Here is a 24,931-nt window from a genome sequence, read left to right as displayed (position 1 = left end):
CTCAATCTATGGTTTTTGCTTTTTCTAAGCAAGATCTATAGGGTTTCTTGTTATCCACATTCTTGACGTTGCGTTCATGCAATATCGGCGCGTACATTCTCAAAGAATCTTTTATAGGAAAACAACATAAAAGGCCGAAAATATCATTAAAATCTCACTGCATGAACAGGAAGCGCAAGACTTCAGGCCCACAGTTATTTCTCCCGGAAGAACCGGTCTTCTCTTCTTTGGCGGCCCAGGAGTAGGTTTTATTCTCGGCCACTTGGTTTTTTCCGGCGGTGGTGAAAGGACGTTATCACCGCCATATACAGAGTAATCGAGGACTTTCTTGATGCCATGCACTGAGAAAGCAACATTTACAAAGATATCGGCTTGTGTGATTTGGGAATCATCGACGGTGAAATTTGAGGGCGAGTTATTGGTGATGACAATGTATTTAGAGGGAAGGAGAGTCGGGAGGCGAGAGTGAACCCTAAACTGCTGGAGATCGGAGAAAGTGAGGCGCTGTGGGATTATGTGATATGGAATGAGAAAAGGATCGTAGTCTATTCCGGCGGTGTTGGCGGTGGGGAAATGAGAGACCGCATCGTTGCTGGGGATGAAAAGGGTGGCCGTGAGTGGGAAGACTGAAGGGTCGGTGGATGAGAGAAGGTTAGCCCACCCCACGAAGTCGCCAGTACCTATAAGCGCGTCAATGATGTTGTTGAGCTGATTTTCTTTAATCTCAGCCAATGGCGGGGGCGGGGACGGTTGTGGAGTCCGTGCATTGGAGACCGCTGGTGGTGGAATTACGGGCAGAGAGGATGGTTGTGTTGGTGGAGGTTCGTCTGGCTGATTTTCTTGAATCTCCGCCAATGGCTCGGGGGGCGGTTGCAGAGTCCGTACAGAGGCAACTGCTGGTGGTGGTATTACGGGCAGAGAGGGTGGTTGTGTTGGAGGAAGGGTTTCTGTAGCGGAGACGGCACGGCAGGTGGTGGCTATGAGGGCGACCACGAGGAGAAGGCTGAGGAAGAAAGAAGTTGCCATGGAAACTTGGAGCTGATCAGTTTGATAGTTCCTGTTAAGATATATCTCGTGCTGCTGGTAAGTATAAGTAGTAACTAACTCTTCAACTGACATTCCCGCTTAAAATTTTCTCATTCCCTCTTTCGGGGCTATTCCAGGGGTAATTTAAGTAATAGGACTGGTTTGGATGTCGAAACCTCAACATCGCATCTTCTTCTGTATTTTAAATGTACATACCACAAGTATAAAACATTTTATATAAACATTAGTACTAACTCCCAAGCACCATGGTACCATTTTAGAGCAACCACCATGACAATATTGGAGCTAATACCAGAGGGTTCATTTTTATTTTTTAACTTATTCATACCGTTGCATATACAAAGGTAGGCAAACATGAGTACGCAAATATGAATTCGTAGAAAGAGCAATTGTTTGTCATCTTTGTTCGTATGATCAAAACAAATATTTCTTAAACGTGCAGAAAAGCATCAACCTAATATGAATTCACTGAAAGTGCATCCATGTGCCCTCACTGTACAGTATGATCAAAAAACTATTTCTCCAAAGTGCAGAAAAGCATCAACCAAACATTGAAAGAGCATTTATGTGCCCTCACTGTACATATGATCGGAAAAAATCTTTGTCCGAAGGGCCCAAAGTATCACTCTATACTTTTACTGCCAGAGAATCCCTTAATCGGTAGAATCAGCCGCAGAGGACTTCAGGCCATCTATCATTGATAGGAACTCCTCACAGTAGTTATCTTTCAGCATTCCAGGGAACAAGTTTCACCATAAGCTATTGTTTTCTCGAACTTGAAAATCCCAGTACTTCAGATTTCTTTGCCCAGTACTGTTGAAACCTCTGTCTTGCATACTCTATGTAGTCGAAATCAATTTTGTTAACATGCTCCTGTTATAATAAGAAGAATAATGATGAAATTGTTCCTCTAAATCCTCAGCAAATTTATACTCGCTTCTAACTAAATCACAAAAGAAGATTGGTGTATTGATTATTTCATAATCTTGTCATAAGAAACTTTCAAAATGAACTAAATTTCAAGTGGAATAGTTCAGATTGAGACCATATGCTCTCAATCTTACAGTCATATATTGATGGATATTAAATAGTACCATATTTAATTATCAAGGAAATTGAGATAACTTAACATTGAACAAGAAACATCGTCTTTTTAATACAACTTTCCATTCATCCACCATTCTCAATTAAGCCTCAGCATTTTTTGCACGGATCACACATCATGGGAAGTTTTCATGATGATAAGACACGCAAAATGTGGTTACATACATCTTACGTAGTTAGTGACTTTTATTACTATAAATTAATAGATCTGTTGCCATTAACTTGATAATTAAACATGACAGATTTAGACAAACTTCGTATCAGTTGAAAGTTAGACTGAGCAAGAAATATGCCAAAGCAAAATCTGAAGGTTAAACTACATAAAAACCAGACTGTGCTAATCTTGTAAGCACAAAGAGTTTGGAGATGCACCGAGATTATTCCCCATAAGCCCCAAAGAAGATGGCTTGCAAGAGTGTACTTCTCCACTTGCTCAAGTAGTTGCCCCAACTCTAAGTCGCTAGGTTGATTGCCTGCACAAAATTCTAGAACTTCAGGGATATTCATCAAATGAGGTATTATATATTCAATCTTTCTAACAGAAGTTTCAAAAAAGAAAAGAAGGTACTATAATTGTCCACTCTGAATAGGTCACCCAAGAGCAAGAGATACCACGTCCCAAAGCTATTCCTTACTCCTCTTCACAGAGATGTTAAAAGAAAAGATTTCACACTCGAAACGCCTAAATCACTCATCAAATCTAAAAGTGAAACTAGGAAAAATAAACACAACTGCCACAAGCAATTAGCTGTGGTAAAATTAGATGAAAATTAAAATAATTACTACCTGAACCACTCAGATAGATACGCAGGAATCTTTGACGCTCCTCCAAACCTGAATAAGGGGAACAACAACTAATTTCACATATCAATTACCAAAGTCTTGGGATGAAAGGTGACTGAAGAAACAACACATCCTCTACCTGGATATTTACTATAGTCCAGAACATGTGGAGTTTCAGTATGATAGTCTGCAGCCATCTCGCAAAAATGATTTGCAATATCAAAGGCTACATGGTTGTAGCTTGCATATTCATAATCCTATAAACCAGTAGAGGTAGCTTAGATCAAAGGGAATTAGACATGAAACATAAGCTCACTGGTTACATAAATTAGATAAAAACTAACTTTATGATTTTGTCTTTTGTAAGGTCATTAGTTTAAGGAAAATATCATTTGAAACTATCATATATGCAGAAAAGATAAACCAACTATCACAATCTATGCAAGGAAAGCTCTGCAAAGGAAAGGGACTCCAAAGACTTGTTTGCAATGGTTATGAAGGAGGAGCAATTTCTGGGTATATAGAGAGGGAAAAGATGCAGCGACCAACAAAGCAAGGCCAACCTTTCTGCCACATTCATTGAACCTAACATACTGCTACCTCTGAAGGGCAGACTCAGCTTACCAGTGAAGGTAGTTTAAAGTCCTAACTACCCACTAGTTGAAAGCTGTCAGGATTGTGAAAATGACAGAAGAGAAACTACAACTGCACTGGTCCACAAACTATAGAGTAAACAAACGATTGCAACGTCGTATCAGATTTAGGTGACGAAAACAACTGCATATTCACCTGAGTCAACCCAATTCCACAATGACACCTCCACCCGGTCACTGTCCTATAAGTCAGTCAACCAGGATGGTATACCTCTACCTAAAGGGATGTGGAATAACTAAGTGCGGGAAAAGTAGGGCACAACCCCTCCATGGATCATATCAATCTAGTTAATTTTTCTGTACTTGTATAACGTCAGTAGCTCCCTCACAGGTGAAGTCTATGGAGGCGTTGCACTTATAACAAGGGGTAACGAGCATAGCTTGATACTCACAATTATGGTTATCAATCTGGTTTCTTCATCCATCATTATGTTACCATATTGCAAATCATTGTGGCAAAATCCTACAAGTTGATGACCAATCGAGAGATTCTTTTCCAGTTCTGATATTTCATCTTGGAGAATGTTCAAGCGAAATTCCTCAGCTTCCGGTGGCGAAGATAGACGTTTGGCTTCATTAAGCCACTTGCTGAAACAATACGACATAGAACTTCATGTAAGCACATGTAATATAAGAACACAGGTAGGAGTTTCCTGAAATAATCATTCTTTTGAATCTATAGAGAAAGTGATAAAGAAAAATAACCGCACCGAAGTCTATCCCAAAGAGCAACAGTCTTGGGCCCCGGCATATCTAGACTGTGGAATTCCTTCATTTTAGTTGCAATAAGAGCAGATATCTCAGGATCACGCAAATCACCTGCTGTGAGTGTCTGGATCGCCAAAGTTGAAGGCATTATATTACTAAGATAGACTAGTCATTTTCGTCGAGAATTTTAATATGTAAACTAGCATATACAGCTACATCACACAAATCACCTGAGAAAGCACTAATCATTGAAGCAAAGAACTCAGAACTACCTATTTCTATAGATTGAAATTTAATTAAAGATTGGCAAGCAACGAATTCGAATATTGTCAATGTAAGTAACGCTATCAGTTAACGCGCTTTTAGCGAAAACTCTACATTGAAACAGAACAAATACAAAAACAAAAATGCACCACGAATGCAGGCAAAATGTAAGAACAACCGAGAAAAAGAAAATGCGCAGTAACATCCAAAAAATTACGTACCCTAGCCCGAATAAACTCCTCGACACGGCCATTAGGGAAGCGGCCAAGCAACAGAGGGCCCTGGCCTTGCTTGGACATGAACTCAAAAGTACGGATCTCATTTTCACGATTGAAAAAAACTTCGACGCCGGATCCATAAATCCTCACCAACACTTTCCTGGACGCATGACGAGTGGAATTGGTAAGCCATTTGATCTGGTAGACCTCGTTAGTCATGGCGCCCTTGAGGGGAATCACCTGCAGCGCGTCAGCATCGGATATGTCGTTCCATTCCGCGGCCAGAGATTTCAGAATCTTCTTCGCTTCCTCCGGGATGCGAGATTCCTTGTTGGATTTCACACCAGAACCCATGGAATTTTGTGCTAGAGAGAGAAGTGAGTGGAAACTGCGAGGGATTTGAATAGCAGAATTGACTCGGTATTTCCGCCAGTCCAAAGAGGCAAAAGAGAGGCGGGCCTTCGGGATCGCACACAATGCCGTTGCCAGATGGCGGTGTTTAACCGGGAAACCGTTAAAGCATGTGCGTGTCGCGTGATAACCCATCTCTTAACTTGCTAATAATAACTCTCTCGATTCAACATCAATAAAAATTGCACTTCACCCTCTTCAATATTCACTTTTTCAACTAAACCCTCTAAAAAGTATTAAAAAATACAGAATGATTCCCCCTAATATTTATTTATTATACATCAACCCATACCCTTATACATATCTTTTTTTAATTTACAATGGGGATGGGGATGGAAAACCTGGATTCAGACCAGGTTAATCAACTCAACCAAATGCCCATGCCAATTTCATTTACATATTAATATAGTACAAAATTTATTCTTTCTTAAAAGCCCGGCCTCATTTTCTATATTTTACCTTAGATTTGGGAAATATAGACACTTACATTTATTTGAAATAGGAGTAAGATAACAAATAAATGTGTATAGCTTAAACAAATAGTTTAAGCAATGAGGGGATGGGAGAATTTTTGTTTATGCATAAATGCATATTGCAATAATGGAGGTGGGCATGTGGGTCACAGCCTCACAATGAGTTGTTAAGATGAGGAAGAAATTCTTCCAGTAGCCGCTCGATAGTCCTCCGTGACGTTACTTTGTCGATTTCGAACACTCTCATCTCATGTTCCAGACCTGTTCAATTACATAACATTACAACATGTCAATCATACGCATCTGTCTGCAAATTTTACTACATTGCAGAAATTCAATCTCTGTTGGAGCTATAGCACTGACTGCGAAGAACAAACTGACCTGGTTGGTCTAGAGCTTTCAGTGGCAGTAGAGCTGCATTTGAATTGAGGAACAGTAGCAGACTTTTCATAACTTCAGCAGATCCAGCAGATAAAAGAACTTCCCTCTATTTATTACCAGAAAACAAAACTCAGATTTGTTTTGTGATCAAGTGATCTTTAATATGATCTGTTATGCGCCATGAGAGATTTATTCATAAAATCAGGATCCTCTATGCGGAACAAAAGAGTGAAGCCTCAAAAGGCTGAATTGATGTAGAAAATCAGAATATGTGCCGAATTTATATAGATGGATCATAAACATCATAGAGACCATCCCAACCTTGAATTTCTTCTGAGAATCATAATAGCCAGAAACAACCAGCAGTAGGCCAAGTTTTTCCAATTCTGCATTCAAAACAGCTGTAGCTTTAGAAATAAAGCTGTCACACAGCATATGGGGATGAACCAGAGCAGGAAGCAGAAAAAAGTTCGCATCTATGCTTTTGAGAAGTCAAACTAGTATTTAGTCGAAAGTTGGGCTTATGCAAGATTTCAGAAAATTACAAATACCCAGAAGCAAGTTTTCCTAGGGAAAGAAGTAAAAAGGCGCATGATACTATCGCAAAAGCCAGTCTGGCAGAAAGAGAACCATGGGATGAAATTTTGATTAAATAAAACAACTGTTAACACAGATTAATGAGGAAAAATAAGGATTGCAGGTCAACAAGACAAGCCAATGGTTCTCCAGAATCTTATTGATGAAGTGAGTGCAGAATCTCATGATATGACAACCATGTCAAGATATCTCAAATCTCGAAATGCAGTAAATCATCATAATTAATTACTTTGAAAGTGTATTATTTCTTGAATCGTAGTGGAATTGTAAGAGAGTAGCTGCGCAACTGACATCCCAATTGAACTCATCCCAACATTCGGTGCCAGCAGTCTTGAACTGCTTGTATTTGGTTTACCTGTATCAACAAATTTTAACACCAACAGAATGAGTCAAATTAGTGACCAATCAATCAGGCACATTTCCTTTGTATGTTCCGACACTAAAATATATTCTATTACGTTACATCAGATTTTCAAAATTTTCTGAATTTCAAAAGCAACTCCCGAGTTAAAGGAAAACATGTAAAACCTGATCTGGTCCATTTCTTGAACTCCTTCCGCAAAATTTCTTCCACTGTAAGGTCAGATGAACCAGAGGTTTTGTGCTTCACTGGGAAACAAAACAGAAAGAGGAAAAGACTAAAGGTGTTTTCGTCAAAGATGAATCAAAATTGGTAGAGGTGTGGCAATATAATTTATCTTACAGATTTGGTAAAGCCCATTGCATCCAAATCGACCAGCTCCATTAATTAACAATGTGGCCATGTATTTATCTTTGGATGTACATTGTGATCTTGAGAGGTTTTCAGTATCCAGAAGGATGCCTGCTAACTGTCAACAGGAGAAAAGAAATGACAGGCAGAATATTTTCCAGTGACCAGCGAGGACATCACTAAATTCAAAGCAAAGCATAATCACAGTTTTTCAGTTGATAATAAAATCTTTTCTATCAGGTAAAAATAAGGTAAAAAAAATTATTGGACTACGCTATATGGAGTCAACTTCAAAAGTCAAAACTTGAGGGTAGGATCCCTGGGATTAACAGGATCACGAGTTCAAAACACATATACAGAAGTTACAGAAGGCCTAGAAGGTAAACAATCCCTCAGTTGTAAATTAGCGGCAGACTAAGCAGAAATTTGCAGAACAAATTTCTCTGTTTTCTGGTATTCTTGCTATGTGATCTACAGATAAAAGAAATGACCAGATTATTAGGCCAGCAAAAAATCGAATTACTTAGAAGATAACTATACTAAATCATCAAATCAGAATGCATGTAGTTGTAATTGCTACTGAAAGTTGAGACTGTGTACCAGAAGTCTACTAAATCCTTGTCCAGCCAATATCACAGGTGAATGCATTGCAAATTTTTCAGCAATAACAGTACAGCATGACACATCCTGAAATGAAAAAAGAAAAAACACACAGCATATTCTCTTATACATCGTATAACAGAAACACATATTGGTCAAGAACATTATGCGTGAACATTCCCAATTCTTTACATCTTATTTGGACATCCAGGAAAGAAGAACAAATTTAACATTAAAGATCAAATTGTTGCCTGAGTTTATCTTCTGAAAATCCAGGTCAAAATAGTTCTTTTGCACAATGAGAAATCCCTTCCATAGCGAACTATCTGCTTTACCATGTAAAGCATCTGAGAAACTGTAATAGTAGAATAACGAAGTTAAGTTTTGATATAAGTGAGAATTCCTAGAATACTTCATTATTCATTTTTCAGTTGATTGGGGAGGAATCTTCACTGAAGCTAATATCGTTTTTATAAATGGGAATTACAAAGATCCCATATTTTTTCACAAGGGTATGATGCCATCATCATTATGAATTCATAACACAACAGATGCATGACAAATTTAAAATGTTCTATTCTGCAATATGAGACAACAGGCCTCCAGGTTTTATGCAGTAGAAAACAAGAAAAAACCAAAGAATTGTTTGAGTTTATGATGTGAATACATTACCTGTCGCACAGTTATAGAATCAACCCAAGGATATGAATTATCAGACTGTACAAGAACAGAATAGTCGAAATGTAATGTCTGGTATATATACATTAAGCATATAAACAGTGAACCGTAAAAGACCAAAATGAACCTTTGTGCAGTGAAAGACTTCAACTATTGCCTCTCTCAGTGCCTGCTCCAAATATGAAGCATATGCTTGTCATTTCCATAAGCTTGGCAGAAAAACCAGCAAATTAAGATGAATTATTTTACCTCTTGTTCAGATGGAATCTTATCACAATTGAGTAAAACTAGTTTGAGACTTCCAAACAAATCGTAATAGGAAAAGTCAATCTGGTCAATGTCACCAAAACAAACAGAAAGTTAGCTTCTAACTGACAAGAGGAACCACACTAAGTATAGTATGAAATGGTGGAGATGGAGCAAATATGAATGTAAAGCAGACGTGTTCAGAAGTAAGATTCGAACTACAAGGACAAGCATACTCCTATATGCATACTGAAATGAAACTGACTGATCTGACACATCTCCAGGTAATATTCCTAAGATTTACAAAAGATGTATATAAGTTGGATTGTTTTCATGATAAACCAATTTGCGGGAAAACAGCCGAAATAATGGATCTGGCTACTTTCTGTTCCCAAAAATAATGGAATAGAGCATACCTCGTCAACAAAAATTAAGGATGACAGATCAATATGGCATGAGAAAATCAGCCATTGAAGATCAGCATGCAACCCTAAATCAGCCCTCTTCATGTTGATGACTGGCACAGTACAGAATTCGTTGCTCCCAAGGGTCTCATCAAGATAAAAAGCATACATAATGGTCGAAACCACAGACCCCACATCTGCATGATAGTATGTCAGGTTACAGAAAAATACACTTTAAGAATTAGGAGAACACTTCAAATTAGTTCGCTAAATGCTAATTTACATTAAAAGAGAGAGAGAGAGAGAGAGAGAGAGAGAGAGTCAAAACCCCTTGGCTTTTGCATCCTGTGACCCCTCCATCACATTTGAGTAGAAATAAGGACATTATGTCTTTCTCACTCTAGTCTAGTTCATTCGATATTATCTGTAATTATGCTTCTTATAACTTGCAAACAAATGCAGACACTTGGAAGTTTACGCTAACAACATGTCCGTCTTCTCGTTCATCTGTGTATTTTTCCTTGGTGTTTCACTTTTACTCATCATATTTTATTTCACCGTCTTTGAAGAAACCATATAAGGAGAGAATACAAATTATCACTAATGTGTATCTTTGGCACATCAATTTTTAAGTAATTAATGTTCCACAGTATCAGAGATCAAAGTGATCATGTGTTCTCTTCAAAGATCAAAATTTACTTGTCTCAAGGACTAGCAACAAATATTTCTTTGATTTCTGAATCTCTACAGTGTACGGATAAGAGCTAGATCGATTACCAGATGTTGAATAGTATTTGCAACGAGAGAAATGCACACAAATTGAAGACGGTAGGAGAAGATGTATTCTAACACAATTTAATTGGAATTACCTGCAATATCTGGCCCAATTACAGCACGCAGGAACCTTCCAGGAACACCAGCATTCACATCAGCCCTCCTAGCTTTCAGGTACACATTTAGCTTGTAAATACTTCCACAGGATTCAACGACTTCCATTTGTGGAGAAGACCCACAATAAAATAATGCTGCTGAATGAGGAAGATGGACATTGGAAATATCAGTCTGTCTCTTGCTCATACTATATGATTGGATTGCAGGCCTGGCAGTGCCACTTTGTGTAGTGGACTGTTCCTTTGATTCCGAGCCATCTGGAGCAGAAACAGTTGATGGTTCATTCATATCATGGAAGTTACTCAAATCTGACTCAAGAAGTGCTAGAGGTGAGGAAGTCTTTGACCATCTCCCAGATAATGACCGGCCAATAGGTTCAAGAACAATGTCTGAGGGCGAGTTTTTTGGACTGTAAATGACATCTTCAGTTACAGTAATACTGATATTTTTGGATCCCGGGTCTCCAATGTCTGAGGATGGTCTATTAATATTATTCTTAGACAATTTTCCTTGAAAGTCAAAGGCACTACCCTTGTTCACGACAGCTGCTTCACCTCTTCGCATCCCATCAAAAAATGGGTCATCACGAGTACGAGTATATGTTTCCTACAATCAACAATTTAGGTGGAAACTGCATGATTAGACTAAAAGCTTATATGCATTGGAGGAATTATAGTTATTCTTTATATATGTTATCCTTGAAAAGGGACTCCTGTTTATTGATGATCAACCTAAGATGCACGAAATTTGGATAGACCTTCATGCTTCTCCTTTTATTTATTCATTATATAAGTAGCAGATGAAATAAAGAGCAAAGTTAGACTCCAACCAAGTAAATGAGAGCTACTTAATCTCTTGCCGTGATGGCAGGATTTGCAGCAAAACACTTAGGAGGCAGCAAGACTCGAATAACATGGATTAGTTCTGTAGGAAATGGAGAATTAAATCTGATTCATGTCAAATTCTACAATCCGAGTCGAGCATTTACCTAATGTAACATAGATCCTGTTTATTTAAGAAAAAGCAACGAAAGGGAAAAGAAGTGGAAGGACGAGCAGGATAGTGACGATAAGCTTCAAGCAAATACTTAACAAATCAATCCAGACTCCCCCTAAAATCACTTTTCCTTATTATTCTTGGAAAGGATCTTGGTTCAACCAAAATGCATGCCTAGTTTATGAAAATAGATTTTATTGCTGGCATGAACTTTTGTTTATTCACCTTAATTTTTTTCTAGATCCCAATTCAGTAAGCCTCACCCCTCTCTCCAATTTCTTCTTTCTCATCTGTCCTCTCTTTAGTTAGATTTATTAGCAGCTCACGTAGTGTTTAATGTTAATTTGATGTTATCACCGTGAAACAGAAATGCAACCAGTTTTGTTATCCTACCACAACCACTTTTGAGTGGTATGAGCTGATATGGCCTTAATTCCAGATTTTAAACACATAAAATGAAAATACCGCATAACTAAATTGTAGCATATATGGATTTGAATCATTTGATTCATCAGGTTATACCACCACCCATGCTCAATAGAGGTTTTCATGCTACTGCACTAAAGATAGAAAACTCTGAGTAGATAGGCACAGAATGGCATCTTAACCACTGTTTTGGCATCTTTATCTTCACGAGAGTGTGAATAGGCATCTTTATCTTCACAAGAGTGTGAATAGGCATCTTTCTCTTCATGAGAGCGTGAGTTGGCGTCTTTCCCTTCACGAGAGCATGCATAAGCATCTTTCTCTTCACGAGAGCGTGCATAGGCATCTTTCTCTTCACGAGAGCATGCATAGGCATCTTTCTCTTCACGAGAGCATGCATAGGCATCTTCACCTGCAGCACCAGCAGCTAAAGCTACCAGAAATCATCCACATTCATAGGCTATTGGACACTTTCCATGATATGTATTCTAACTGAAAAGATATACTTTCACGCAAGGGATACCATCACTACTTTGTCTTTACCCCTGAAATCCCCTTTAGGCGCCCATTGTTACTGATGCCATCCCATCTATAAATTCGTACCACTTCAAGACTTCAGCCATTCATTCAATCCCCTTCAATGTCTATTTCACCAAATCCTCTAAAGAAATCATCATGCAAAAGCTATACAACACCAAGTCCTGCTTCAATTGCTTCCAGCCTATAACCTTTTTATGATTACTTTCCGAGTAATACTTGCATTCTTACACATATATATATCACAGCTAATTGATTATTGCAGCATTAGAGAGAAATGATACACAGCAATACCATCAAGATGAAAACAGAAGTTGAAAGCGGATTCACCTGTTGATTCGAAGCGACTGAACTAGCGGTGGTGGTGGACTTCATCTCGGCCGCAATGAGAAGCCTCCAAAATTAGCCCTAAATGGAGAGAAAAAAGTATCCCACACGTATATGTGTATAGGTGTGTTCGTTGGAGGGGACGGAGGACTTGAGGCAGACAAAACAAGAAACGAAAGACCAAAGCCCCGGATTTCGACATTGTGAACTCCGCCATTGGAGTACATTCTTGGAATTTCTGCACATCAGTCGGCAGATAAAATCATGCAAAAAAGGAAAAAAAAAAAAAAAAAAGGTAAAACTCCAAAACCCTATTTCCAAAGTGCATGATGAAAGACGCCATCAGAACTCCAAAACATTCTTGGCGTTGTAACTACATCCAATTCTTGTTATACTAACAATGTTTCTTGCAAGGTTCTCTCGACTTTAAATACGAGAAAGCACGAGAAGCGCAAAAGGGTCGCATACAAACCTGTCAGAGAAAACGGAAAATCTCTCCATAGCGGCGGCGGGAAGTCCTCTCCGGGGATCAGAGATCATAACCACCGGCGCGGCGTAAACTCAAAAGCAGTCCGCGACACAAGTAGGTAAAGTATTCGGTCAGCACTAGTTTTTCGTTTTCTTGAGATTAAAGATCATTACAGCAACCTCTTTACAAAATCTTGAAAACCCCTCATTCCAAGAATCTTGAAAGAATCGGACCAGGTGACGGTAATCAGCAGTTGTTACTTTAAACTCCCCCATTACGTGCACGTCACCAGGTTACAACCTTCCGAGGTTGCTCTCAGATTTTATAGTATACAATTATGTAATTTCCCCATGTGCTTAAATTAGCAACTATTCTCATAATAATAACCCAATTCAAAATCATCATCAAATCAATAAATCTTCATCGAATTTCTCGCACACCGCAGTCTAAATGAATATTAAGAAAAGTTTAGTCAAAAGGCAATAATTCTGCCACCCTATGTTGAAATTTCTCATTTTATCGATTGTAATGAAAACCCAAGTTTTGTGTTATTAATGCAGCAGTCATATATACATGGTCATACCGACATATTTTCTCTCCCTTTTATTACACATATTTTTTCAAAAATGAAAAACAAAAAAAAAAGTTGAATTTTTAAAGCATTCCAAATTCTATATTGTCGGAAAATGATTCAAGAATCTTGGTTGCATTTAGGTTTATCAATGGATAGGGTAATACTCTGTTCAGACTTGGACCTAAAGAAAATTAAAAAAAAATATTCTATACCTAAACTCTATCCATTCTATTAAATTCGACTCAGGACCTAGTTTTCGGGTAGGGTCAGACCTAGACTTAATTTTTTTCTACAAATGATACTAATTAATTCTAAATTTCTTTTTTTTTATTTTAAATTTTTTCATAATTTAATTATTTATTATTTAAAAAATTTTCTTGGTTAAAGAATTAAATGATAAATAATGTTATGGTGTCTTAAATTTTTTAAAATTTGTTCACTTGAATATAGATTGTAGGGATATTCAATTCGGTTAACTGAAATTTTGGTATGCCAAAATGATGGATTGAATATCGAACAAATATATTTGGTTTGATTCGGCAAAAAAATCGAACTTATTTCAGTTCTGTTTGATTTTTGTACAGAATTAACCGAAAATAATAAAAAATTATAATATTAATTTATTTTTTATAGATTATTAATAATTAAGTATGCATTAACTATAATATTATTGTTTTTTTATTATAAATACTTATAGTAAGATAGTTCATATTTATATATTATATTTTTATTATATTTGAATTATATATATATATATTATATATTTAGTATCCGATTAGGTTCGATTAATCTGCATAAAAAATTGAAATCGAATTGAATAATCAAAATCTTAAAAAAGAATCAAAATCAAATCGAATTTTTAAAATTTAGTTAATTTTCATTCGGTTAACCGAAAATTGCACACCCATAATAAATCGATTAATAAATAATAACCAATTGAATTGAAAAAAAAAAAAAAAAAGATACTGCTTGGGTCCAAATTGGGTACATAGATCCATGGGTATTAATGGATAGAGACCTACCCAGACTCAATTTATAATTTTTTTATGGGTTTGAATTTGGACCTGGGTCTAAAAATACAATGAGTCTGATAAATTATGTTATGGGTTTGTATAGGATCGTACCATATCCATTGACACACTTTGTTGCATTTATTATTTTTTGTGGAAATTAATATAAGGGGTATGCAAAATGAAATAAATGGTGTGGTGCATTAATGTTAATATTATTAGGATTTACCTAACATAGAGATTGGTGGCACGGCGGTATTATTGTCCGCGCATATATGTTTGTGTGGAAAAGGACCTGGTGGATTGCATTTATTTAATTACAGGAATCCCCATTTATTGCTGGATTTTTTACACAAAATAAAAATAATTAGTGACTGAGTGCTGTATATCTCTTTATACAAGGTAAGTGAATCATTCTTCACCTCTATAAATTGGCTCCTCTCCATTCCTTCTTCCTCATCACTTGCAGCCCCACAGGCATGCATATCTACTCTATTCCCTTCCCTTCTCTGTGTAGAAATTAAAGGTTTGTGGAAGGTGAAATGGGATGGTGATGGGACATGCCTGGCTCCCTGTATGCCACTCGGCTATGCCAATCTCGTTGATAGATTGGCTGAATCGGGTGGCGTATGAGGAGTCAAGCATGTCGTGAAATTCACGTCCCTCGTCCCCCTTTCGCTGCCTTTAGATCTTCCTGAGGTACAAATGCTTCTGCATGCGTATTTAATTTTTCATTGTTTGAAGAAGAGTAGAATGCTACGTGACTGATTTTTTTTGGTTTGATTCCAAGTTCGTAGACAAGGCTACTGTAGTAGTTGTACTTGCAGGTAACCAAGTCCCAATGGTGTGAACCGTGACGAGAAGAGGCGGGTCAGGGAGAGATATCAGAATGTGCACTACTTTTGTATATATGCAATTACTTAATTTAATTTTGTCCGGAAATAATTGAATAATAAATTTCAAGATTCTGTATTTATTGATATTAATTCACGTGTAAAATTTTCTTAAATGAGCAATTATTTTATCTATTTAATTTTCAATGTGGTTGTAATTTTTGGATGGAAGTCCATAAATATTGTTGGTGATGATGATAAAAATTTAAGGAAAAGATTCTCACAAGGTGATGTGTTGGGTAATTGAATTTGGGCTTTTTCAGATTAACACAACGCCATGTAAGGGCCCAATCTACAAAGCCCAGCCCAGCCCAATTAACACTTAAAAACCAGCTACATATATCCAAATCCAATTACAGAGAAAGAACAATTCTGTAATTAATTGGCTATAATTGATTGATTTAGGTACGAGATAGATGTCCTTTTGGGAAGGGGTGTCCGCGTTTATAAGCGACATGTTGGGATATGCAAAGTGCAGACACAACATTTAGTAAAAATGTTCCCTACGTGATAAGGATGATTAACCAAAACATTAATTAATTAAAAAAGTATATGCACGTAGTTGTAGCTTTGGTTTTTCAGGAAAAATGCACAAACTCATAATAGGTAGGTGGGGTTATTGGGATCTCAAAATGGATCCCCAAAGTTATGCCAAAAACCACTCATCTTCTCTCCAATGGAAGTAAAGGTTCTATCATATTTGTTAAAATATTACACATTTATCCAACTCCCAATCTCAATCTCCCACACTATCCCCTATGCAACCCACTCTTTAATATATATTTATCTTCTTCCCATTTTTTCTGTAAAACTTATTATTTTTCACATGCAAATTTAAGTGGATGGATTATTTTATAAAAGTAAATATATAAATTAATTCTGCAGTGTGTATTAGTATTTTAAGCATCTCGTTATACTTGAATTAAAATGGTGTGTTTAATTATCTTCTCCAGACAAATTAATTACAGTAGAAGAATTAAATTAATTGCGAATTAACGCATTTAATGAGTTAAATCCGAGCTATAGAATTTGGTGATGATGAACTCCCACTTCTTGGACTAAATTAAAAAAGAAAAAAGAAAAAAAGAAATCATTGATGTGCCCACATATATAGTAATTAATAAAAAAATCTTGGACGACAAATTAATATAGGCCGGGGTGGTGGGTGATGAATCATGAGCGTCCACATAGAGGGGATTGAACAGCGAAGATGAAGGTGTGAGAGTTGAGGTGGGCGGTAGGACGTCAGGCGGTGGCTGCCGGTCAGGCAAGTGTCCCGCGTGCGGATCAACACAAAACCAAAAAAAGACTTTCGACCACGACTTTAATCCATGGCTAGTCTTAATTAATTAATGAGAAATTAGTGGTAAGCATCGAGGCATGGTTGTCATTAATTATTAGGATGACTCACTGCCTTTATTAATTCTATAATAATTAACAAATGGGATTAATGTTAATATTAATATAATGATTGTGGATCACATGGAAGGATGCTTCTACTTCTGATCAGTTTCAAATTTTTAAGAGGACAAATTCTGTGTCAGAGAATCCCAGTCCTAACACATCACTTGTTTTCTTGTGAGGTTTTTGTTTTCATGCATGAACATGGGATGTGCACATATTGTCTCTAGTTAGTACCCTCTCACCCCCATATTAATGACTTAATATTTTTTTGGGGGTATGGACCACCTACAAATCCTACAACTAGAGCACCTCCAATTTCCACACTTTTTTTTTTTTTAATTAAAAAAATATCTGGGAATTTGTGATTTAACGATAGAAATGAAATTCATCAAGAAGATGAAATTTAAAAAGAAAATAAATTAAATTATTTAATATGTGATGAGGAATTAATTAGCTAAGTAGGTACATAGAGTCGTTTGCAGCATTCTTGAATTCCCAAATTCATGTGCTTGAATTTAATTTTGATTGCAGATTCGTTACCATTATCTTCACTTTCACATGATCACTTGCTATTAATTAATTATTACTGAATTTTACAGTCTTTGAATTAAATAAATAAACTTGAGGTAATTGGTTGAATATAAATCTGATGAGTTGGGTTCTGAACCCACCCTATCCGTTTACTAGCATTGGAGAGATTATGTACGGCACATGTAACATTGTTAATGCCAATTACATGCTCTTGTACGTAAATCCATTGCTACTGCATCTAACAACAAAAATTTGATCAATCTTCTTTAAAATTGCCGGACAACCCTAAGTAAGTTCGAGCAATTGGCTCTCGGATTTTGCTGACCTTTTGGCTTATTTGCATGTAAAGATATTAGCAGTTCCTGTGCATGTAATAATTATATCGTATTAATATAAGTATGTTTGTCTTTGTTCAAAAAACGTTGTTAATGTGAAATCTGCATTTCTAATGAACCTTATATAGTTAAATTAAGAAAGGTGTTTTTTTGCTAATAATATAAATATTAATGTTGAACAGTGGATTTTAATAACGTCCCATCAAACGCAAAGAGGTCGGTGACATACTCCACGGCCATTGGCCCATAAGAACTTACAGTATTTTTCAAACATACTACTCAAGAGCCACCTCCGCATGGGCCCACATGATTTTTTAATTATTTATTATATGTATCTGTGTACGTATATTGATGTATGTGTATACGTATGCATACGTGTGTAGTTAATTTACAATCATGTTCATCAAATCTTGATATCTGTTTCTTTTACAAATTCTTGGAGTTAATTAAGTAGTCCTAATTATGGATTAAAACCATGTGTTAGGAGGAATTAGTTTGGATGTTTTATCAATCTGGTATTATATATCCGATATTTATTTAATATATATTAAAATTTTTTTGAATGTGGTATTAATCAGATTGAATGTTATAATTGATTAAAAATATCATTACAAAAAAAATAAATTTTTACTACACTATAAATGGCCACAAACTTAAAAATATGGTAAATTGATACCATTAACCATAGTCAAATAAAATCAATGTGAGAATTTTAATTTTTATCATGATTAATCAATATTTATTATGATTTTTAGATATGACCAGAATATTGTCATATGTTAGCTATGGCTAATGTTTTACTTGCAGAAACAATGATTAATGACCATTGTGAAACTATAATTAAATTATATTCATAAATCATAATAATTGAATATTGTGAAAAATCATATTTCTATTATAAAAAATTAATGTGCAGTATTTGGGAAATATAGACAATATTCTAGAGAAAAATAATATACCAATCTTGTCTCTTTTATTTATTTATTTTATTGAAATTCTTTAAAAGAAGATTATATATATATATATATATATATATGTTATGTATGGAGTTAATGGCATTTTGGGGCGGAGGGAGATGTAAATAGGTAGAAAGGTTTGTCCTAGAATTGCGGCTACTTGCCGCCTCTTTACTTTTCCGTTACTTGTTTCTGAAAATTAAAAAAGAAAATTATAAAAGGAGTTAATTTCTATGCATTTATTTATTGTGCGGAAAACAACAAAAAGGGATATGGGCCAAGTAAGAGATTAGATGGATTGATGAGATGGTGAAGAACAAAAATATGTTAAAATAATAATAATAATATTGTTAAAATTAACGGAAACAGGTGCACAGATTTGACCCTCTCTATGTCTATTTTTTCCATTGTAAATATTAAAGAAACAAAGAGAACATGAAGGCTGTTAGATTAATACCATTATTATTATTAACTTGTTCTAAACTCTTTCCTCTTCTCTGCTGGTTGCGTATGGAATAGAGCTGTTTCATATCAAAAGTCAGCGTCTTCGTCTTCCTCTCTCTCTCTCTCTCTCTCTCTCTCTCTCTCTCTACAACAACATTTGGTCCGGTCTTAATTTGTTCTTGTCTCAACTTTGAGGAAAAAAGTAAACAAAATCATCCTTCACTTCATCGAGAACTATATACCCTAATCAAGAACTGCATGTTCTTTACGTTTGTATTGTTTGGTGCAAAAACATGCCAGAGCTGAACCCAAGTCAAATGACACGGTGTTTTGATTGAGTATCATGTGCAGTCAATTCTTGAAGAGGATGGAGAATTATCAGGGCGATTTAACTGACATAATACGAGCAAGCGGCGGCGGCAGCAGCATAGCAGGCGGAAACACAGCAGCTGAACCGGCCGCGGCGCCCCACAGCTGGCAATTTCCAACAAGCAATCCCGTTAACTATTCTACCGACCCGCCTGAAGATTTTGGCGATCCGTTTACCCACTTGAGAGATCCACTCCTCCATGATATCGACACCCCAGTATCAGGATTCTTCCACAACTCCAATATCATCAAGCCTAGCTTTGAAGAAACAGGAAATACTGCTGGAGGGTTTGCTAAGGGTAGCATCAATCTTGCTCACAGAATTCCTGATGATGAGATGGAAAGACCGGCTTCAAATATTTTTTCAAGGATGCTGCAGATCGCTCCTACTACAAAGTTGCCAGTTTCTCCGTGTGATTCTCCGGCGGTGGTGGCGGCTGCTTCCCCGAGGGGGTTAGAGGGTCCTCCTGTATTAGTTCCTAACAGCACTCACACTTTGATTTCACCAAATAGCTCCAGTGGGTGCTTGGTGGAGAGCCCAGGCCTGCAGATCTCGTCTCCGCGAAATACGGGCATCAAGAGAAGGTGGGGTTTTTTTGTTTTTTTTTCCTTCTTGAAATGATGATTAATATCTAAATCAAACTCTAAACGCGTTTAGATATTCAATGCAACTACAAATTCATTGAAAAGCACAGCGGGTTTCTTTAATTAACAGTTGTTTTTTGAGTTTTGGGGAGATTAACTCCAGCTTGTATTGAACTCGGGCCATCACATGTTGAGGATCTCAAAATAGGGTTTTTGCTTTTAATGAGTCAAAGAATATGTAGTTTCTATGCGACGCTTCCAAAAAAAAAAAGAGAAAGAAAAGAAAAAACGTGGTTTTTAATCAAATCTTCATAACTTTTAACCTGATTACCTGCAGAAAAGTTAATGAAATTTCCGGCAGTGCGTGTCCCATTTTGATCAGACTTTGCTTTCATGTTACTGTAATCTGTATCCCACCACTGCAGATCTCTGTGGTTTCATCTGTTAAGTCTTTCAAATTCTCCATCATATTCGGCTTTTTCAAGAAAAACAAAAAAGGGTGGACTGCAGAACTACTGAACGTGCAGTTCTGACAGTGAACACAGAAAAATTATCTGTTCCACAAACAAAGACATAATTAGTTAGTTGTTGTTGCACCCACTTTCTGAATAAATTCACTTGGGAGTTTGCTTCATGACAAATCTGTGCTGGTTTTTCGTGCAATCTGCAGGAAGAGTCAAGCGAAGAAGGTAGTTTGTATACCGGCTCCAGCACCTGCAAACAGCAGGCCCAGTGGAGAAGTTGTTCCCTCAGATCTTTGGGCATGGAGAAAGTACGGGCAGAAGCCTATCAAGGGTTCCCCTTATCCAAGGTAAGCTTATTCCTGTATAACGAATGAATACTTCCTGCAAATCTTCTCCTCAATATCTTGGAACTTTAGGTTTAAGGTTAATTTAGCTATATATATATATATGCTGATGCTAAACTTACTTAAGATTGCTAATTTTATGCTTTGGTAGACTAAATCCAAGATCTCTACATTTGATCTGTAATTACGTAGTTACCTCAAACTGATTATTACCCTAAGCTTAAATCGTGTTAATTTGATTCCTGGAAATTGGTCTTATTATTTTAAGTAAAAGTTCTTTAGTGATTCTTTCATATTTTTCCTTAACTGGGAAGCTTAATTTAGGGCAACTTATTCCGGGTTTGCTCAAATTTGGAATTAGCATTTGCTTGCGTATAGAACTCTATTCATCTATTAACATACATGTGTGATGTTCATATATATAAATGGATCCAGGGGTTACTATAGATGCAGTAGTTCAAAGGGTTGCTCGGCGAGGAAGCAAGTAGAACGGAGCCGAACCGACCCGAATATGCTGGTGATCACCTACACTTCGGAGCATAACCATCCATGGCCCACCCAGAGAAATGCTCTTGCAGGCTCCACAAGAGCTCAGCCATCCAAGAGCAGCACCGCCGCTAAAAGTTCACCAAACTCGCAGGCACAGAAAAGCACAAACCCGAAAGAAGAGATGAAGGAATTCAGCACAGAAAAGACAGCAGCGCCCTCATCATCATCCCTTTCTGCAGCCGTGAAAGAGGAGATGCATCAAGATTTGGATCATAACCAGGTGGAGATGGATGATCCGGAATTTGATGAAGGGTTTCCAAATAGCTACAAGCCCACATTGCCAGACTCCAACCATTCAGAAGACAGCTTCTTCGCTGATTTGGAAGAGATTGAGGCTGACTCTTTAGATATATTATTCACGCAAGGATTTTCGGGCGATGATGGGCGAGACGACGACAAGGCCTTGGATCCATTCAGCTTCTACGACTGGGCCACGGGAAACAACACTAGCACTAGTACTTCCACAGGCGGCGGTGGGGGTGGCGCCACCACATCTTATGGAGAAGCAAAGAGGGGCGAATAATTAACTGAGGACATGCATGATGATATGACAACAACAGAAGCCCCCACTCAGAAAAACAGAATCCTATACAAATGTAGAGGTAGCAGAAGTCTGATGATCAGTTTCATTCAAGGTCAAGAGCCATGCATAACTGTGAGTGTGAGTTTCACGTGGGGAAACTTCAAATTATCTCTTCATGATTTGCTATAATTTTAACCTTTACCCACTGGAAATTGAAGTTAAAAAGAAAAAGGGTAAAAGGGATATAGTAATTAAATTAAAGGGTGGTGGAGAGTACGTAGTAAGTAGTAGTCTAGCGAGTCCAAATATATATATATATATATATATATATATATAATTTGAAATGAAGTGAAGTGGGCATATGGATGGATTGCTTTTGATGGATGGGACAGAAAGCTGAGGAACAGAAGGTTTCAACAGTTTGAAAAAGTAGATTTTATCAGACATGACTGGAAAGCTCAATGAAGGGATTATGATGTTGGATGGGATTCATGAGATTGCGATTGCAATTCTGCATTCTCCTCCTCCTTCAATTTCATATCAATCCCTAATTACAAAGTACTTTATTCTCAATTGGGGAGGTGTGAGATTGATTGATTGATTTCATGTAGTGATCAGGATCAGTGTATGTATATTGTAGACACCACGAGTACGTACTGCTACAAGCTTTGGGTTCCTCCGCTTTCTGTTCTTTATAATTCTCTTTACACATTATTATATACATCGTCTTTGTCTATTTTTACTTTGTTATTTCTTCTTCTTCCTTTTAATTAATCCGCGCTCTCTAACTTGATCAATTGCTTCATTGACCCCTTTACAAAAGGGTTGCTTCATATTTCACTGTCCAAGTATTCCAGTATGATATCATACATACATATATATGTATATAATCAAGTATTGAGAGATATATAATCATGCTTATATTTCTTACAAAAACACAATGAAATATATATATATATATATATAATTGTGATTAATCTCCAATAATTGATATATATAAATATATGTGGCTATATATAAATATATGTAGTAATTACATGCTCAGGTTTTGTCAAATCAATCAAGTTATAATCAACAAATTCAATTAAGTAGCCCCGGCGACTGCAATTCTAAAGTTCGTGCGGTTCTACTGATTGGGGTCACCTACAGCATTATAATGCGAGTTTTTATTGGAGACACTGTTTGTGGTGATGATGATCTTGATGCGATATAAGTCCCGCTCCTTACAATGACCATCCAATCATTTCACTTCTCCTACTGATCAACTCTCCCGTACTTAAACTCGTGTTTTATAACAAATCCTCTGTCGAACTTTTCCAGTCATTTAGTCAAATTCCCATCATAAGCGCGCCACTCCTACATTTGCACCATCCCAACCCCAAACCACTTAAGCAAAAGACAGATGCCATCTATATAAATACAACATAGATTAGAAACTGTGAATATAATTATCAATTTATAGTTCCACAATGATGAGTTTTTAGAATGTTTATTTTATTGTTACACTATGTGAATAAGATCTGAGTCATTGATTAAAGTATACAAGTCCAGAATATAAAACGCTGTGGGGAAATTATTCCCAGCCTGCTCTTTCTCCTTTTTCTCTTCCCTTTAACATAATTAATTATTGTCCTAATCAACTATTTATATATCTCTTGTATTTAATATCATATCTACTTTTCAAATATTAAATAATCATACAATAACTCATTGCGTCAATATCGTTTTTGTCTTCACTAAATCAAATTAAAGATATATCGAATATTTGAAAGTTCAGTTTAAGAGATATACAAAATGATGGGTCTTAATCTGATAATGAAATCAAATTCTATTTTTTTACTTTTTAGAGTCAAAGTAAGTAACGCAAAGGTTGTGAGAGACAAACGTGGAGCAATGGTTGTGAGAAAAAAAAAATTATAATTATAAAATTATTCAAAAATATTAAATTATTATTTTGATTAATATTTTTTTTTAAAAAAATTAAAAGAATAAATTTGAGTATTTAAAAGTTGGTATGAATAATTAATTTTTTTTTATTAATAGTATAGATATGGTTGTTGTATGATTTTATCATACTAGAACATCCAAATTGGCTTCAAAACCCGAAATTAGGCATGACGATCAATAAACACTATAATTAATTCATAACTCGTATTGAAATAGATGAAAATTTCATATTTTATTAAATTAAAATTCATAATCTTATAGAAATGAAATTTTAATTTTCCGCTCAAATTAAATCTTATGTCCTTATTGACTTAAAATGGATTTAATGCAATTTATGTTTTAAAATGAAGCAATTTATTCTCTCTATCCAGGGGTGTAAGTTGCTTAATTTTAAAAGACACAGGGAGTGGATTGATGCATTTAAAAAATTATAGGAGGATAAATTGCTAATTTTATAAGAGTTATTCGTATAATGGGAAGGAAAAAAGGGAAAAACGAAAAAGAGGCAATTGGCACTCAACATGACCTGAAAAAAGGTAGAAAGCGCACTTAATCCACTTCACACAGTTGATCTCAGTTAAAAGCGCACTTAATGAGGTTAGCACGACTTATATTCCTGTCATTTTTAGTTGGCAGATGAAACGTGGAATGGGATATGCCACAAACTTACTTTTGACTCGCATAAAGTTTTAGGCTTTTACATTAATTTCATCTCTTTGCTTAAACATACGAATCGTAATTAATACTTTAGTCAAATTTTAACATTTATTTTTATTTTTAAATACTGACTCAGATCAAAAATCGAATTTGCTTCGAGAGTAATCCAAATAAAAAATTTGAAGAACATAAAAAGAGCAGAGATTGTTGGGCTCGTTGGATGATTACTGATATGCCAAATGCATCCACTTATTTAGGCAATGTGACATGATCTTGATGCCAGCGTTTATGGCTTAGAAGTTAGATCGTCGGCTCGGGTGTGACCCAACCCAAGTGAGAGAGACGTGAATCACTGTCCTAAATTAATATTTTACCTATATGGGGTATTTTGGCCCTTTCAACAGTAAGTGCAATATATATA

The 24,931-nt window shown here is 36.3% G+C and overlaps 4 protein-coding genes and 1 long non-coding RNA gene across 7 annotated transcripts; 2 read left to right on the top strand and 3 right to left on the bottom strand.

Moving 5' to 3' along the window:
* Positions 1-34: 34 nt before the first annotated feature.
* Positions 35-1,042, bottom strand: LOC105175825 (uncharacterized). Its single transcript, XM_011098423.3, has one exon. The coding sequence runs from the start codon at positions 1,024-1,026 to the stop codon at positions 112-114; it is 915 nt and encodes a 304-aa protein (XP_011096725.3). The 5' UTR covers positions 1,027-1,042; the 3' UTR covers positions 35-111.
* A 364-nt stretch (positions 1,043-1,406) lies between these two features.
* Positions 1,407-5,507, bottom strand: LOC105175823 (putative choline kinase 2). Of its 2 annotated transcripts, XM_011098415.3 has the most exons (7): positions 4,781-5,507; positions 4,298-4,419; positions 3,980-4,175; positions 3,074-3,191; positions 2,938-2,985; positions 2,524-2,624; positions 1,407-1,920 (listed from the first exon to the last, which is right to left on the bottom strand). In XM_011098415.3, the coding sequence occupies exons 1-7, from the start codon at positions 5,321-5,323 to the stop codon at positions 1,807-1,809; spliced, it is 1,242 nt and encodes a 413-aa protein (XP_011096717.1). In that variant the 5' UTR covers positions 5,324-5,507; the 3' UTR covers positions 1,407-1,806. The 2 variants fall into 2 exon arrangements, with proteins under 2 accessions (XP_011096717.1, XP_088732293.1); XM_088876167.1 differs by lacking the exons at positions 1,407-1,920; positions 2,524-2,624 and adding an exon at positions 2,631-2,790.
* Positions 5,508-5,653: 146 nt separating this feature from the next.
* On the bottom strand, positions 5,654-13,521 carry LOC105175824 (uncharacterized). Of its 2 annotated transcripts, XM_088876165.1 has the most exons (15): positions 12,929-13,521; positions 12,460-12,694; positions 11,775-12,004; positions 10,149-10,776; positions 9,292-9,476; positions 8,879-8,959; positions 8,757-8,798; positions 8,624-8,668; positions 7,952-8,038; positions 7,343-7,469; positions 7,168-7,248; positions 6,869-6,994; positions 6,364-6,428; positions 6,043-6,148; positions 5,654-5,922 (listed from the first exon to the last, which is right to left on the bottom strand). In XM_088876165.1, the coding sequence occupies exons 4-15, from the start codon at positions 10,732-10,734 to the stop codon at positions 5,816-5,818; spliced, it is 1,638 nt and encodes a 545-aa protein (XP_088732291.1). In that variant the 5' UTR covers positions 10,735-10,776; positions 11,775-12,004; positions 12,460-12,694; positions 12,929-13,521; the 3' UTR covers positions 5,654-5,815. The 2 variants fall into 2 exon arrangements, with proteins under 2 accessions (XP_088732291.1, XP_011096720.1); XM_011098418.3 differs by lacking the exon at positions 11,775-12,004.
* On the top strand, positions 12,650-15,525 carry LOC148784951 (uncharacterized). The gene is made up of 2 exons (XR_016063077.1): positions 12,650-12,751; positions 12,871-15,525. It is a non-coding gene; the product is annotated as an uncharacterized LOC148784951 (long non-coding RNA).
* Positions 15,526-19,078: 3,553 nt separating this feature from the next.
* WRKY14 (WRKY DNA-binding protein 14) lies at positions 19,079-22,642 on the top strand. Its single transcript, XM_011098414.3, has 3 exons — positions 19,079-20,026; positions 20,697-20,837; positions 21,270-22,642. The coding sequence occupies exons 1-3, from the start codon at positions 19,416-19,418 to the stop codon at positions 21,904-21,906; spliced, it is 1,389 nt and encodes a 462-aa protein (XP_011096716.1). The 5' UTR covers positions 19,079-19,415; the 3' UTR covers positions 21,907-22,642.
* Positions 22,643-24,931: the final 2,289 nt, after the last annotated feature.

The sequence above is a fragment of the Sesamum indicum genome, linkage group LG12 (genome assembly GCF_026168435.1).
Source record: "Sesamum indicum cultivar Baizhima isolate 11 linkage group LG12, ASM2616843v1, whole genome shotgun sequence".
NCBI lineage: Eukaryota > Viridiplantae > Streptophyta > Magnoliopsida > Lamiales > Pedaliaceae > Sesamum > Sesamum indicum.
This window is presented reverse-complemented; position numbering and strand designations above follow the sequence as displayed.